The following is a 12842-nucleotide window of genomic DNA, read 5'->3' on the forward strand; positions in this document are numbered from 1 at the left end:
TCCAATTTTTAGAACACAAGTACTAAATACAGTACAAAATAACCTAAATGCAGAAAAAATACAAAATATGTAAATTAAAAAAGACAAAAATATCCTCTTCGAAATCAATTCCTCTGTTTCAATATTGACTCTTCACTCTTCCCCTAATCAGCCTAATGTAATCCTCCAAACCACTTCTACATTGACTTCATCTCTCAAACACTTTGGGTTGCTTAATCGATTAAATAAACAAAGTGTATTGATTGTTTCCAGTATTTGTCGTGACTACCAGTTAGAGTCTCGGAAAATTCATCCGGTAGGTAGCTTAGGTCCCCGGAACTTTTATCCGGTACGTAGCAAGAGGCCCCGGAAATTTCATCCGGTACGTAGCAAGAGGCCCCGGAAATTTCATCCGGTACATAACTAAGAGGCCCGGAAATTTCATCCAGTAGGTAGATGCGGGTCTCGAAAAGATCGGTATTATAAAATTCATTCCCTTCCGTTAATCTCTTAGAGCAAATCTTCCATCAATCTCACAAATCAATATTAACACTGTATGAATGAAGGATGAAAGTGACTTAAAAAAAAATGAAAATGCGTACTGGAAAGTGGAAATCTGGAGTGATAATGATGATTGAAATAATTTTTGGGTTGGAACTCTTGAAAGGGTATAGTTAATTAAAAGGGTAAGATTGGAAATCTTATTTTTCATAACTATTTTTTTGTTCTGCATTTAGGTGATTTACTACCTGCATTTAGTACTGCCCTTTTAGAATTTTGCATGTATTATGTAAAAATAATCATTAAAAATGTGTATAACATATCTCATAGGCTCATATATACTCAATAATAATAGTTTTTTTTTTTTTTTGAAGAGAATAATAATATAATAGTAAGTTATTCTATAAAAGTTATTGTTTTGACCGTATGTAGAGGTGTCAATTCGGTCACTGATCGGGTTTAGTTGGGTCTAGCACTCTAGTCGAGTCAGATCTAGTTTAGGCATAAGTCACGGTAAACCATTATGTTCATACAAGACAAAATTAAAATTAGGTTATTTTTGAGTCAGGTTGGATCTAATCAGTTCAGTTTAATATTTTTGAGTTAGGCGTTAAGCACTTAAGCAGTAAAGCGTGGAGGTGTTTGGTTGGATATTATGAATAAATGTGGCTAAGAATAAGATGTACTGTAACATAAAATGTGTTTGTTTCATTGTTTGTGTGTATGTATAAAATATGAATCATGCATCATTGCATCAACGTCATGTTGCCGTTTTTTTTAGTTATCTGGACTTCCGTGATCGGCATGAATTTCGGCTACAACTATTTAACTGTTTCTACACCTTTTTTCTTTAATATTTCGGCTGTTATATTTAATACACTTAAATACGTAGTATTGATGTTTTTGTTTTGTAGGAGTTACCCAAGTTAAGCCAGCGCATTTAAGTGATGGTGTCACGATCGAACCAGATACCCTCTTCGTTTTCTTAATTTGGTTTACTTCAGGATTGTCGATTCGAGTTGAGATAGAAATTAGTACTCCCTCCATTTCATAATGTTAATCTTATTTAGAATCTTTTAACACTTAAAAATTAGAGGGAATCTTCCAAATTTCTCTCTATATATAATAACAAACATATTCAAATGAGATCTAGTTTTATTCGTCTTGATGAGTACTTTATTAATATCTAATTTTTATAATTTTTGCTTATGAGATTAAAGATATTTGCAATCAAAGTTTTGCATCGATGTATGTAATTGGGACTAACATTATGAAAAGGAGGGAGTATTGTAATATTGTTATTATGTTATTTTCGTTTAGATGTTTAGTTTTAGTTTTAGAGTAGCGTCCAATTATTTTTAATATAATAATGTGTATGTATGTAAATGTATTGATACTCAAAAATGTGTATTTAAAGCTATGCAAAATGAAAACAAAAGCAAAAAGGAATGGGAGTATTGGTTTTTGTTAGAGGACAAATTCACCTAAGCCCGTAAGTTCAATTCAAAAAAAAAACTTAAGCCTAAAATTAGAATTCAGGGTTAGTTATATACACTATCATGCCCAATGACATACATGCATGAGAGCCCGTGTTGGATCTGAAATGTAGAAGCAACATGAGTCTCTTCATATTCAACGCTATATATTATATGTGAAAGAAGGGGTAGATAAAATTTAAACTCGTGACATTTTATCACATTGGTTCATATATACCATGTTAGATTACCAAGTTAACAAAAAATTTAAGTTGAAAATTGATGTTCAGGATCGGTTCAATTCATATACCCATATATATATATATATATATATATACTAGATAAAGCCCGTGCAGTGCACGGTTTATTTGTTTTTTTTTTTTTTTTTGTGTATTTATGAGCTAAAATTTGTTATATATTTAGATAAAATTACTAATATTAAAAGATAATATTTAATATTTAATTAAGTTAAACTTAAAAATCTCATTAGCCAATTTTGCTTACGTGGTATTTGAATTATTTAATTCTAAAAGAAATTAATATATCTCTCCTACTATTAAAAGATAATATTTAATATTTAATTAATTTAAACTTAAAAATCTCATTCGCCTATTTTGCTTACGTGGCATTTGATTTATTTAATTCTAAAAGAAATTAATAATCTCTTATTTATAATCCTACATGGCGCGCCAAGAAAATTAGATACTACGTGCTCTCTAAAAACTCGGGAAAAAACTCCCCTTTATATATATATATATATTAGATTAAGAAACTATCAATAAATTTTTAATTTTTTAAATTTTCAAAAATTTTAAATTAAATACTTCAAAGTACAGAATATAAAAAGTGAAAGCGAAACTTTACATTTTTCAGTAGTATATTTTCTTGGTATTCCACTCGGTTTACCCTTTGAGCTAATCCGGTTTCGGGACTCATCGGTTCTAGATGGTTAAGTTCCAATCCTCGCCTAATTACTGTTGCGAAGGATCGAACATGCAGTCCTCATACCAAGTACATCCCCAATTACCACTGCACCAACGAAATTTTTTACACCGGTCATTTGAAATATGACTATTATATTATTTAATGATAAATAATATGATCGGTTCTTTTTTTCAAATTAACTATAAAATGGACATAATTAGTCTCTTAATATCTACAATGTAAACATAATTTTTTAAAATTTTTAATTCCACATAAAATATTTATTTTTCGTGAACTATAAAATAATAATAATATTTACATAAATAAAACTTGAAGTTTAATAAATAAAAAATTTTTGGTAATACTATTTTATACCAAAAATTAAAATAATATAATTTATTATTTGAAGAAAAATATATCAGTTATAAACCATATAATCATAAAAACATTATGGTAATCAAATTTCAAATGACTACTATAAAAATTTCACTGCAGAAACAACCAGTTGATACATTTTTCATTATTCATGGAACGAGAAAAGCAAATATTCATAGAATGGCAAGAACGGTATAGTCATACACATCACACATGTTTATTTTGTATTTTTTTTATTATATAAAATTGATTCAGAAAAAGAAATATGCTGAGTATGAAATGTTTTTATGGAAGATTACAATTTGGAAGATATCAAATGGTTCACGACTTCAATAGGCTGAAAGTGAAATGATCCCCACTTGAGCTTCTTTGTATCTTCACCAAATAAAGAAATAAATAATTCCATTTCAGCATACATAAGTGTAGTTTTGAACCAATTGTGTATTGCCATTTTGGACCATTAATCCCACTTTTTTTATTTGACGGCCATTAATTTTATCTTAACTAGTAACATCATCTTGAAATTCACACATAATCTTGAATTTCACCCAGTTTAAAATTATCTTTTATTTATTTTTTTTTTTTTTTATTTTGGCCTATATAGATATATTGATGTAGAGGCTGTTTATAGGGTAACATGAAAACAATTAAAGAGATTAGGATTTACGAAGCAGAGTTGTGCATGGCTGGGCCGAGTCGACAAGAAAATGGCCTGACCCCAGTATAAAAGCTTGATATTAGAGGACGGCATGGACCAGCCACTATCAATCAGGCACAATAACAAAATAGCTAGATCCGATATTAGCCTGAAATGTCGCGAGAGACACGCTAAGCTAGTGGATCATAAAAATCTAAGGGGGCCGGAAAAAAAAAAAAAAAAAAAAAGCTCATAGGGGGAGTCGAACTTGAGACCTCCCTTACCATGCAAAACTCCAAGAACCAACTAGGCTATAATTAATAACATGATATATGGTGTAAATACTTGTTATTTATTACTTACTTCAGGGGGGCCAAAATAGATATATATATATTACTTGTTGGGCCACGGGGGCCCGGGCCTCCACCAGCCCTCCCGTGGCTCCGCCCCATTCATAATTCGTGTATGGACATTATTTTTAGAAGTTGACATTAGCTCTACGGGCCAAAGTGCATATCGACTAATTTTATTTTTTCACCAAAAATAAAATAAAATTGTGAAGGCCTGCTTGCACAACACTCGAGTCGGTAATACACTATTATATGCACTCTGTTTTTGAATGATTGACATGATGAGCCCAACATGACATAACTTTTTCTTAACCCGCTTTAGCACGACCTAATCAAGCACGTGGCGCGTCATACCGGCACAACACGAAGGATGAGTTAAATAATATCAGTGGAGAAGGATGGAGATATATAATATATTTATAAAGTAAAATAGAAAAACAATTCTATATAAAGAAGAGATACGTGTATCTATTGAGTGATGTAGTTATTCAAATTTAACGGTAGATAAATTATATGATTTGTATTAAATTATACAACAAATTAATACAGTACACATAGCATTAAAAAAAACGAAGAAAGTACGTAACACAAAGAGAAGCGAAAACTTAGCCAAGTAGCCAATGCAAGATGTGGTAGCTTAGTGTGACGGGTCATCTCCAGGCTCTCTTTATCTCGAATGTCGGGCTGTCATGGTCAAGTAAAGACACACCCACAAGGCCATCCTAACCCAAACCCAAAATGTCCCTTTCTAAATTAGTAGGCAGTACTACCTTTTATCACTAACTCGCACGTTTTATATTATTTTTTACTCTATTTATCCCACGTTCCTCTTTTATTTCTATCATCTCATCATTTCTTTTAACTCCCTCTCCTCCCTTTGACTCTCTCCCCTCCTCCTACAACACCACTATAAATTCCAAACTAATTCCTTCTCTTTTTTCCATCATCATCTTAAACAATTTACCAACATAGCTAGCTAGAGATTTCGTATTCTCAAATATATTACGAGAAAAAAAAAATATATATATATATAAGATCATGAGTTGTGTTCAGGATTGGCCTGAGCCAATAATCCGGGTCCAATCCCTATCAGATAGCGGATTGGACCGTATACCGGACCGCTACGTCAAACCAATGACGGAGCGGCCGGTAGTGGAACCTGTGGTTACGGAAGGGGTGGACATCCCCTTAATAGACCTTTCAGGCCTCTTCTCTGGTGACCCAGATAAAGTCCGGGTCACCAGAGAAAAAGTAGGCGAGGCCTGCAGGGTGTGGGGATTCTTCCAAGCCGTGAACCACGGGGTCCCCCCTGATCTGATGGATCAGGCACGCCAAACTTGGCGCGAGTTCTTCTACCAACCCATGGAAGAGAAACAAAAGTATGCCAACGACCCTAAAACTTATGAAGGGTATGGAAGTAGACTTGGAGTTGAGAAAGGTGCTGTTCTTGATTGGAGTGATTATTACTTCCTTCATTATCTTCCTTCTAACTTGAAGGATCACTGCAAATGGCCTGCTCAACCTCCTCATCACAGGTACCATTAATATTTTACTTTTTTTTTTGTTTTATATATATCAAAATAAATCAACTCATTTTGCCTTGTAATATATTAGTTTAATTAGCAAGGACATCACAAATAATTGTTTTTAAGACTTTTATCATTGACCATAGTACCATACCATATGTAAGTGTTAATAGAAAGATAATAAAAAATGAAAAGTTGTGAAAAATCTCCATATTGGAAGATAATGGGATTCTTTCTAGTCCTTGATACTATACGGTTTTTTCTTAAAAAAAAAAAAATTATATTATGAGGTGCATAGGAATTGACTTATTGTCCAATAAAAAATCATCGGATTTATCTTTAAAAGTTGCTACAAGATTTTTGGGAGCACAGTAGGGACAAAGTTTATAAAGAGTACTCGTAGTAGTTATAGAAGAATAAACACGTTTTAAAAATGTTGTTCGAAGAAGTAGAATTATTCAAAAAGGTGATACCTAAAACTTAAGATAATAGTAGGAGCGAAGTTTATACAAGATGACTCTAGTGGAGATCAGACACACGTACATGTGAAAAAGCGAGATAGGATTTACCTGTGAAAAGTGGTAAGGAGTACGTAATATTCGAGTTCGGAGTAGTGACGAAGATAATAAAAGGGTTCTTACAAAATTGATTTCAAAGCATTGACAAAGTCAGATCATACATTTAAGAGGGGCCGAAGGTTTCACAAGAGATAAAGCGAAGGGGTCGTTTGGCATCACTGTGGTTTTCTGTTTTTTGGTTTTTTGTTTTTCAAAATCATATGATATATGTCACATAATGAATCAAAAATTAGTCAAACTTGTTAAAACCATGATAATTATGAAAACTGACAACAGAAAAGTGGAAACACCTTTTTCATGTTTTCTGTTTTTGGTTTTTTGTTTTCAAAAAAACTGGAAACTGAAAACAAAAAACAATGCCAAACAAGCCCGAAGAAAGAGGATCTCAATTGTCTCAAAAAAAAAAAAAAAAAAAAAAAAAAAAAAAAAAAAAAAAAAATCTCATGATTAAATTGTTTTTAACTACGTTTTGCTGACATTTTCAAACTCGTTTACGTTTCTATAATACCTCATTTACTATAATTTAAAATTCTTCCTCACATTAAAGTTGCTAATTTCTATATTAGTACTCCGTAGTAAACAATCTTAGGTTAGCTTGCTAATTAAGTAACTAACTTATACGTAATATAAAAGGTAGCAAATTTAAAGGTATCCCCTTAATTATTTTTATTTATTAAGTCACATGGGTAAGATTAAATTTCCCTTTCCACAATTGTTTAGTTGGCAGGTGTTCATTGTTGTTTAATTCAATTAACTTGTTTCCCTTTTCGTGACACTATCGCTTACTCGAATTTGATTATGTAATGTATCAAATAGAGTTTTTCAAATAAAGCAAAAGAATAATTAAAATAATGTCCAAAAAAAAAAAAAAAAAAGAAAGGAAAAGCTTGTTTGGTCAAATATTGTCCAATTGCTATAATATTATATATATATATATATATATATATATATATATATATATATATATATATATATATATATATATATACATATATATATATATATATATATATATATATATATATATATACATATATATATATATATATATATATATATATATATATATATATATATATATATATATATATATATATATATATATATATGATTTTAATACACGAAATATATTAGTCATGCAATTGTCTTACACTCAAAAAGCAAATTTAAATTCAATGACATTGCGAAGTATTCACCTTGATGAAATATAAACAATTAGAATTAATTTTAGTAAATTATGTAACGAAATACTGTGTACAATTTTCGTACGACAACTTCGTGTCTGCAGTGCATAACTACACGCCTACATTGCTTATGATAATGTCTCTATTCATTTTGATCACGACGTGTTAGTATAATGAAAGAATTTGTGGATAATATAACACGATATAAGTGCTCATGATAACTTATTGTTAAGGATCAATCAACAACATGTTAACGTGCTAACTTTTTTTATAAAAATAATTGATTTAGCATGAATTTTGGTCCATAATTTTCCACCATTTTCATTATAATGGATTCTTGTGGTGCTAAATTAATATTACTCCCCGATCCATACTTGGTTATATTTGACATCAACTATGAACCACGTTATCCAATTTTTTTCTTTTTTTCTTTTTTTTTTTTCCCCTTAATTAAGGGCCACCCTTTGTGCTTTCTGAATTGTCATCCAAAGTAGACAATCATATGCTATGAATCCTATGATCTATAAACTATACAGTAAGCATCAAAGTCCTAAGATTTTGTTAATCATCAAATTAGTGTTTTGTTACCTTTTTATGAATTTTGCATGTACGAGGTTAGGTCCCTTAATTATCTCGTTCAATGTTATCTTTGAAAATGTCAAGTTTATTAATCTTTACCCTTAATTACATGCTAATATAATCCTTTGTACGTTTAACTTATTAATACTTCTCGTAATTTGACTTAGCAAGTTAATCATATGACCATATGGCTAATAATTTAATATAATTCATAAAATGCAGGGAGATAGTCGAAGAATACTTAGGCGAAGTGGTGAAATTAGGTCAAAGATTAATGAAAGTTTTTTCGACTAATCTTGGATTAGAGGAGAATTATCTTCAAAATGCATTTGGAGGGGAGGAAAATGGAGCTTGCTTAAGGGTGAATTTTTACCCAAAATGCCCACAACCTGACCTGACCCTTGGACTGTCCTCTCATTCGGATCCGGGTGGGTTAACCATTTTGCTGCCGGATCACGATGTACCGGGTCTTCAAGTCCGCAGAGATGACAAATGGATAACCGTTAAACCCGCTCAACATGCTTTCATCATCAACGTTGGTGACCAAATTCAGGTACGTAATTGTCTAAGGCATAACTTTGGAAGACTTTAAAATTTTTGTCAACTTTATGAATAATATTATAAAATGTTATTCATAGTAGATTAGTAGACGTATAAGATTAGTCAATCATCATTTAATAAGTTCAAACATCTTTTTTATATATGGTTGAAAAGATGGTAATCATCGATTTAATTACTATATAATCATTTCACTAACATGATTGATAAAAAAATTTAACTCAATTTTTATTCATGGCTGAAAGCGTGGATTATGGTAGTAGTTATCTTGCACCACTTTTTTAACTAATCTGTTTTGACTTGGGAATTAATGATATATGCATATATAATCTTATATATAATACCCTAAAATTTACTTGTTAACTTAGTCAAATCACATTTGTAATAACACGTGTTACTTTAACATTTACTTTTTCATAGTATTTTATATGTTAGTCAATTGTTATTCATATTCATACTCCATAGCATAATATGATACTTCATTATTCATTTATCGTCTATATTTTATTCCAAGCAAACAATAAGTAGGGTGTGTCTACATGCCGCGAATGTTTAGGAGGTGGAGTGGGGGGAATATTACAAAAAGTAGAGCAAAGATAGACAAATCAAAGAGAAAACCATAATGAAAACTATTTTAAATTTTTAATGTTATGTATAACTCTTAAGACTACAATGCTACATATAAGAAGAGAAAAATAAAAAATAATAATAAAAAAAAAACATATGAAATAATAACATTAATTACACTGATTTACGTGTGATTTTGTTATATAATTTTAAAATTAATACAAAATAAAAATAAAAAATATTTTTTCTTAGCCTTAAAAACTACATACATCGTATAACATTACTTTTTTTAAAAAAAAATGGACAGAGTAGTTGCTAATAATTTACCTAATCCAATAATAAATTTGCTTATAAATACATTTAGGAGGGCTTGCCAATCAACACTAATTAAGAAATGCAATGTGGATATTTTAACTTTTATAAAATATATCAATTGAGTTCATCCTATTGGTAGATAACACCTTCTCTAGATATAAAGATAACTTGATTTATTGTTCACTTTTTCGGTTTTGTAACGTGGAATCTAACTAGACAAAACAAAAAATGTCTTATAAAATTGGGATGTGGAATCTAAGTTGTAGACATGAATGAAATATATTTTATTCTAATTTAATTTTATAGGTGAATATAGAATGTTTTTCCTATCATTGATTGGGTATACGTGTTTGTGTTTCATTATTCCATCATGAATACATCTTTTGCTATAATTAGAATCAATATTATTAGAAATAATAGGGGAAAACAGAGTATCATGCAAAGGTATGATGACTGAGGGGATGATGAAAAAGATAACCATCATGTAAAATGACTATATTATCCTACTATAATTTCATAATATTGCAACACGAGATAATAGTCTTTTCATTGTAATAATTTTATAAGACATAAATTATATACATTTATAGTACAATATAGCAACTATTTTTATATGTCGCGGTGTCAAAACATAGATCAATCATTTAATAATATAGATTTCATTTAGTACTTATATATTTAGAATCAACCACCTGTCCTGTATTATAAACCCTTATCTATATGAATTAATGGATAAAAAATGCACGGAGTACAAATTAAAGATATTTTCAATTGCAATCACATCTTATAAAATTGAACATGAAGTACTTTACATAAATTAACTTACCTCATTTTTGTCGTTTTTAAGCAAGAAAGGCTACATCTATGGTTTATTAGTCAAGTGATTTATTTTTATAAATAACTTGTAATGTACATCACCTACTCAATGAAAAAGACTTAATTTGTCATCTTTAAAATGTACTAAGCATTTTGTTTAGGGTCCACCATGGTTTCAGGTTAGCCCTATCTTTGTTGTCTTTATTTAGAATAGTAAAACTATATACGTAGTATCAAAAATGAAAATATGAACGTAATAAATTGTTTTTAGTAAAAATTCATCAAAACACCAACTCACCTATTTTCTCTTTTCTGGTGCAAATAAAATCCACCTGATTATTCCATATAATTACGTGATTGATTAGATCATCATACATCTTTTTTTTTTGAGGGAAAGATCATCATACATCAAGATATTAGACTTTTTTTAATCAAATTGAGAAACATTTTTTTAAATTATTATTAAGACAAGCATATATTAATAAACATTTTGAAAATTTCACAATCAAAAGAAATTCCGACAAAATGTATTCATAATTAGTTTAGGAATTTATAGTGTTTTTTTCACTTTAAGAAATACAATTCAAAGCTAATTAGATCAATTCATATTTTTTGCCTCAAAAAAAAAAAAAAAAAAAAAAGAAAAAAGAAAAAAGTAAAAAAAGATCTATTCAGATCCAATCAAGTTTAATAAGTTGTTTAAAATTATATTTCAGTTAAGTTTAGTTTATGTCAAAATAACGCACCATTAGTATATTATCAACTACGAAGTATATTAGGATTTGCTCAATATAGTCACCATTTGGTGTAATGTCCGATCACTTTTGTTGGCCCAATTCTTCTGCTGTACCCCAAACTCCATCCCATGTGCAAGATTTCATAACTTGTACGTGGACCAAATATATTTAGAAAGATTTATGATATGGTATGATATGATATAAATACGGAGCATGATAATTGATTCGGATTTTGAAGAATTTGACATCAAAATTATTAAAACGTGCATTAAAAAATTAAAGTTGCTACTTGAATTTTATTTATTTGATAAATAGCAACTTTGAAGTTGAACAACTTGTATTGTTTGTTAACCATGCAATTGAAAGTAGAAATTGTGATTTTTTTATTCACGCCTTTCTATTTTTAGTTGCACACTTGCACTAGTTGGCATTCTTATCTTTCTTTATTTAATTAATGTCAATTTACGTGGAATTCGTACCTCCTCACATGGTTGATGACACACCATTTTCACTCTTCAAGTGGTCATACTAATAGAAAAACTATGGGTCGAACTTTTCAAATAAAAACTCTTAAGTAGTTTTAATGCCATAATTTTTAAATATGAAAATTATGGATCTTCTCAAAATACTAAAAAAGTCTCTATCTATGCATCAATGTAAATACTATAGAGCCATTTAAAAAAGATGTACAATGAATACTACTCCGTATGAGTTAATTCATTATTCGTTGAATATTGTTTTTAAAATTTATGATCGTTAATTAACAATTTGCTTGATTAATTGGTGTAGGTACTAAGCAATGCTATATACAAAAGCGTAGAGCATAGGGTAATTGTAAACCCTAATATAGAGAGAATTTCGTTGGCATTCTTCTACAATCCAAGGGGTGAATTGTTAATTGAACCAGCAAAGGAACTTGTTAGTTCTGAGAATCCAGCATTGTATCCATCTATGACGTTTAATGAATACCGTCTCTACATAAGGTTAAAGGGTCCTCGTGGAAAGTCTCAAGTGGAATCATTGAAATCTCCTAGATAAAAAAAAAAAAAAAAATCATTAAATATATACTTCGTATAAGTTATTATCTAAGCATGAGTTAGTTTAATTTATTGTATATGTATTTGCCTTTTGTGGCTATCAAATGTAATTTCAAGGAAATAAATCAAGTTAGTCATAATTATTCGTCAATTCTACTTTCTCTTTTCTTGTTTCGTCTGTGAGAAAATATAAATACAAACGAGGCTGAATTGAGTGAACTCGTAAGAGAATAGACTTACTTCAACCATTCCTGTAATTTTATATATTCATCGAATAAGAGTACGTAATTTTATATTGGTATGTAAGGAAGACGACCTTGATGGACTAGATTACTTACGAGTCAATCAACTTAGCTCTTAGCTAGACCCTTAAAGAAAGCTTATCAAATAATAGTATTATGAGATATTCGAACTTGAGAATATTTACTCAACCAATCAACTATATTAGAAGACACATCTTGTTAAGTGAGTAGTATTAACTACCATGTCCTTTGCACTCTTGATTAAAAAATAAAAAAATAAATAAAATAAAATAATAAAAAAAATACTCGACTTTAAATCGTTTTAAAAAAAATTGCTACTTGTACTACACTAGTCTTTACTAATGAACATTCATAAACAATAAGAGCCATGAGGGACTTTGTCAAAAAAAAAAAAAAACAAAAAAAAAGAGCCATGAGGGAGAACGAGGGCTTACACTTGAC

General features: G+C 29.8%; 1 protein-coding gene across 1 annotated transcript; it reads left to right on the forward strand.

Moving 5' to 3' along the window:
- Positions 1-5156: 5156 nt before the first annotated feature.
- On the forward strand, positions 5157-12289 carry LOC145595003 (jasmonate-induced oxygenase 2-like). Its single transcript, XM_081651355.1, has 3 exons — positions 5157-5776; positions 8331-8661; positions 11891-12289. The coding sequence occupies exons 1-3, from the start codon at positions 5280-5282 to the stop codon at positions 12137-12139; spliced, it is 1077 nt and encodes a 358-aa protein (XP_081507481.1). The 5' UTR covers positions 5157-5279; the 3' UTR covers positions 12140-12289.
- The last annotated feature ends 553 nt before the right edge of the window (positions 12290-12842 follow it).

Source organism: Chenopodium album, chromosome 19 (genome assembly GCF_948465745.1).
Source record: "Chenopodium album chromosome 19, dcCheAlbu1.1, whole genome shotgun sequence".
Lineage (NCBI taxonomy): Eukaryota > Viridiplantae > Streptophyta > Magnoliopsida > Caryophyllales > Amaranthaceae > Chenopodium > Chenopodium album.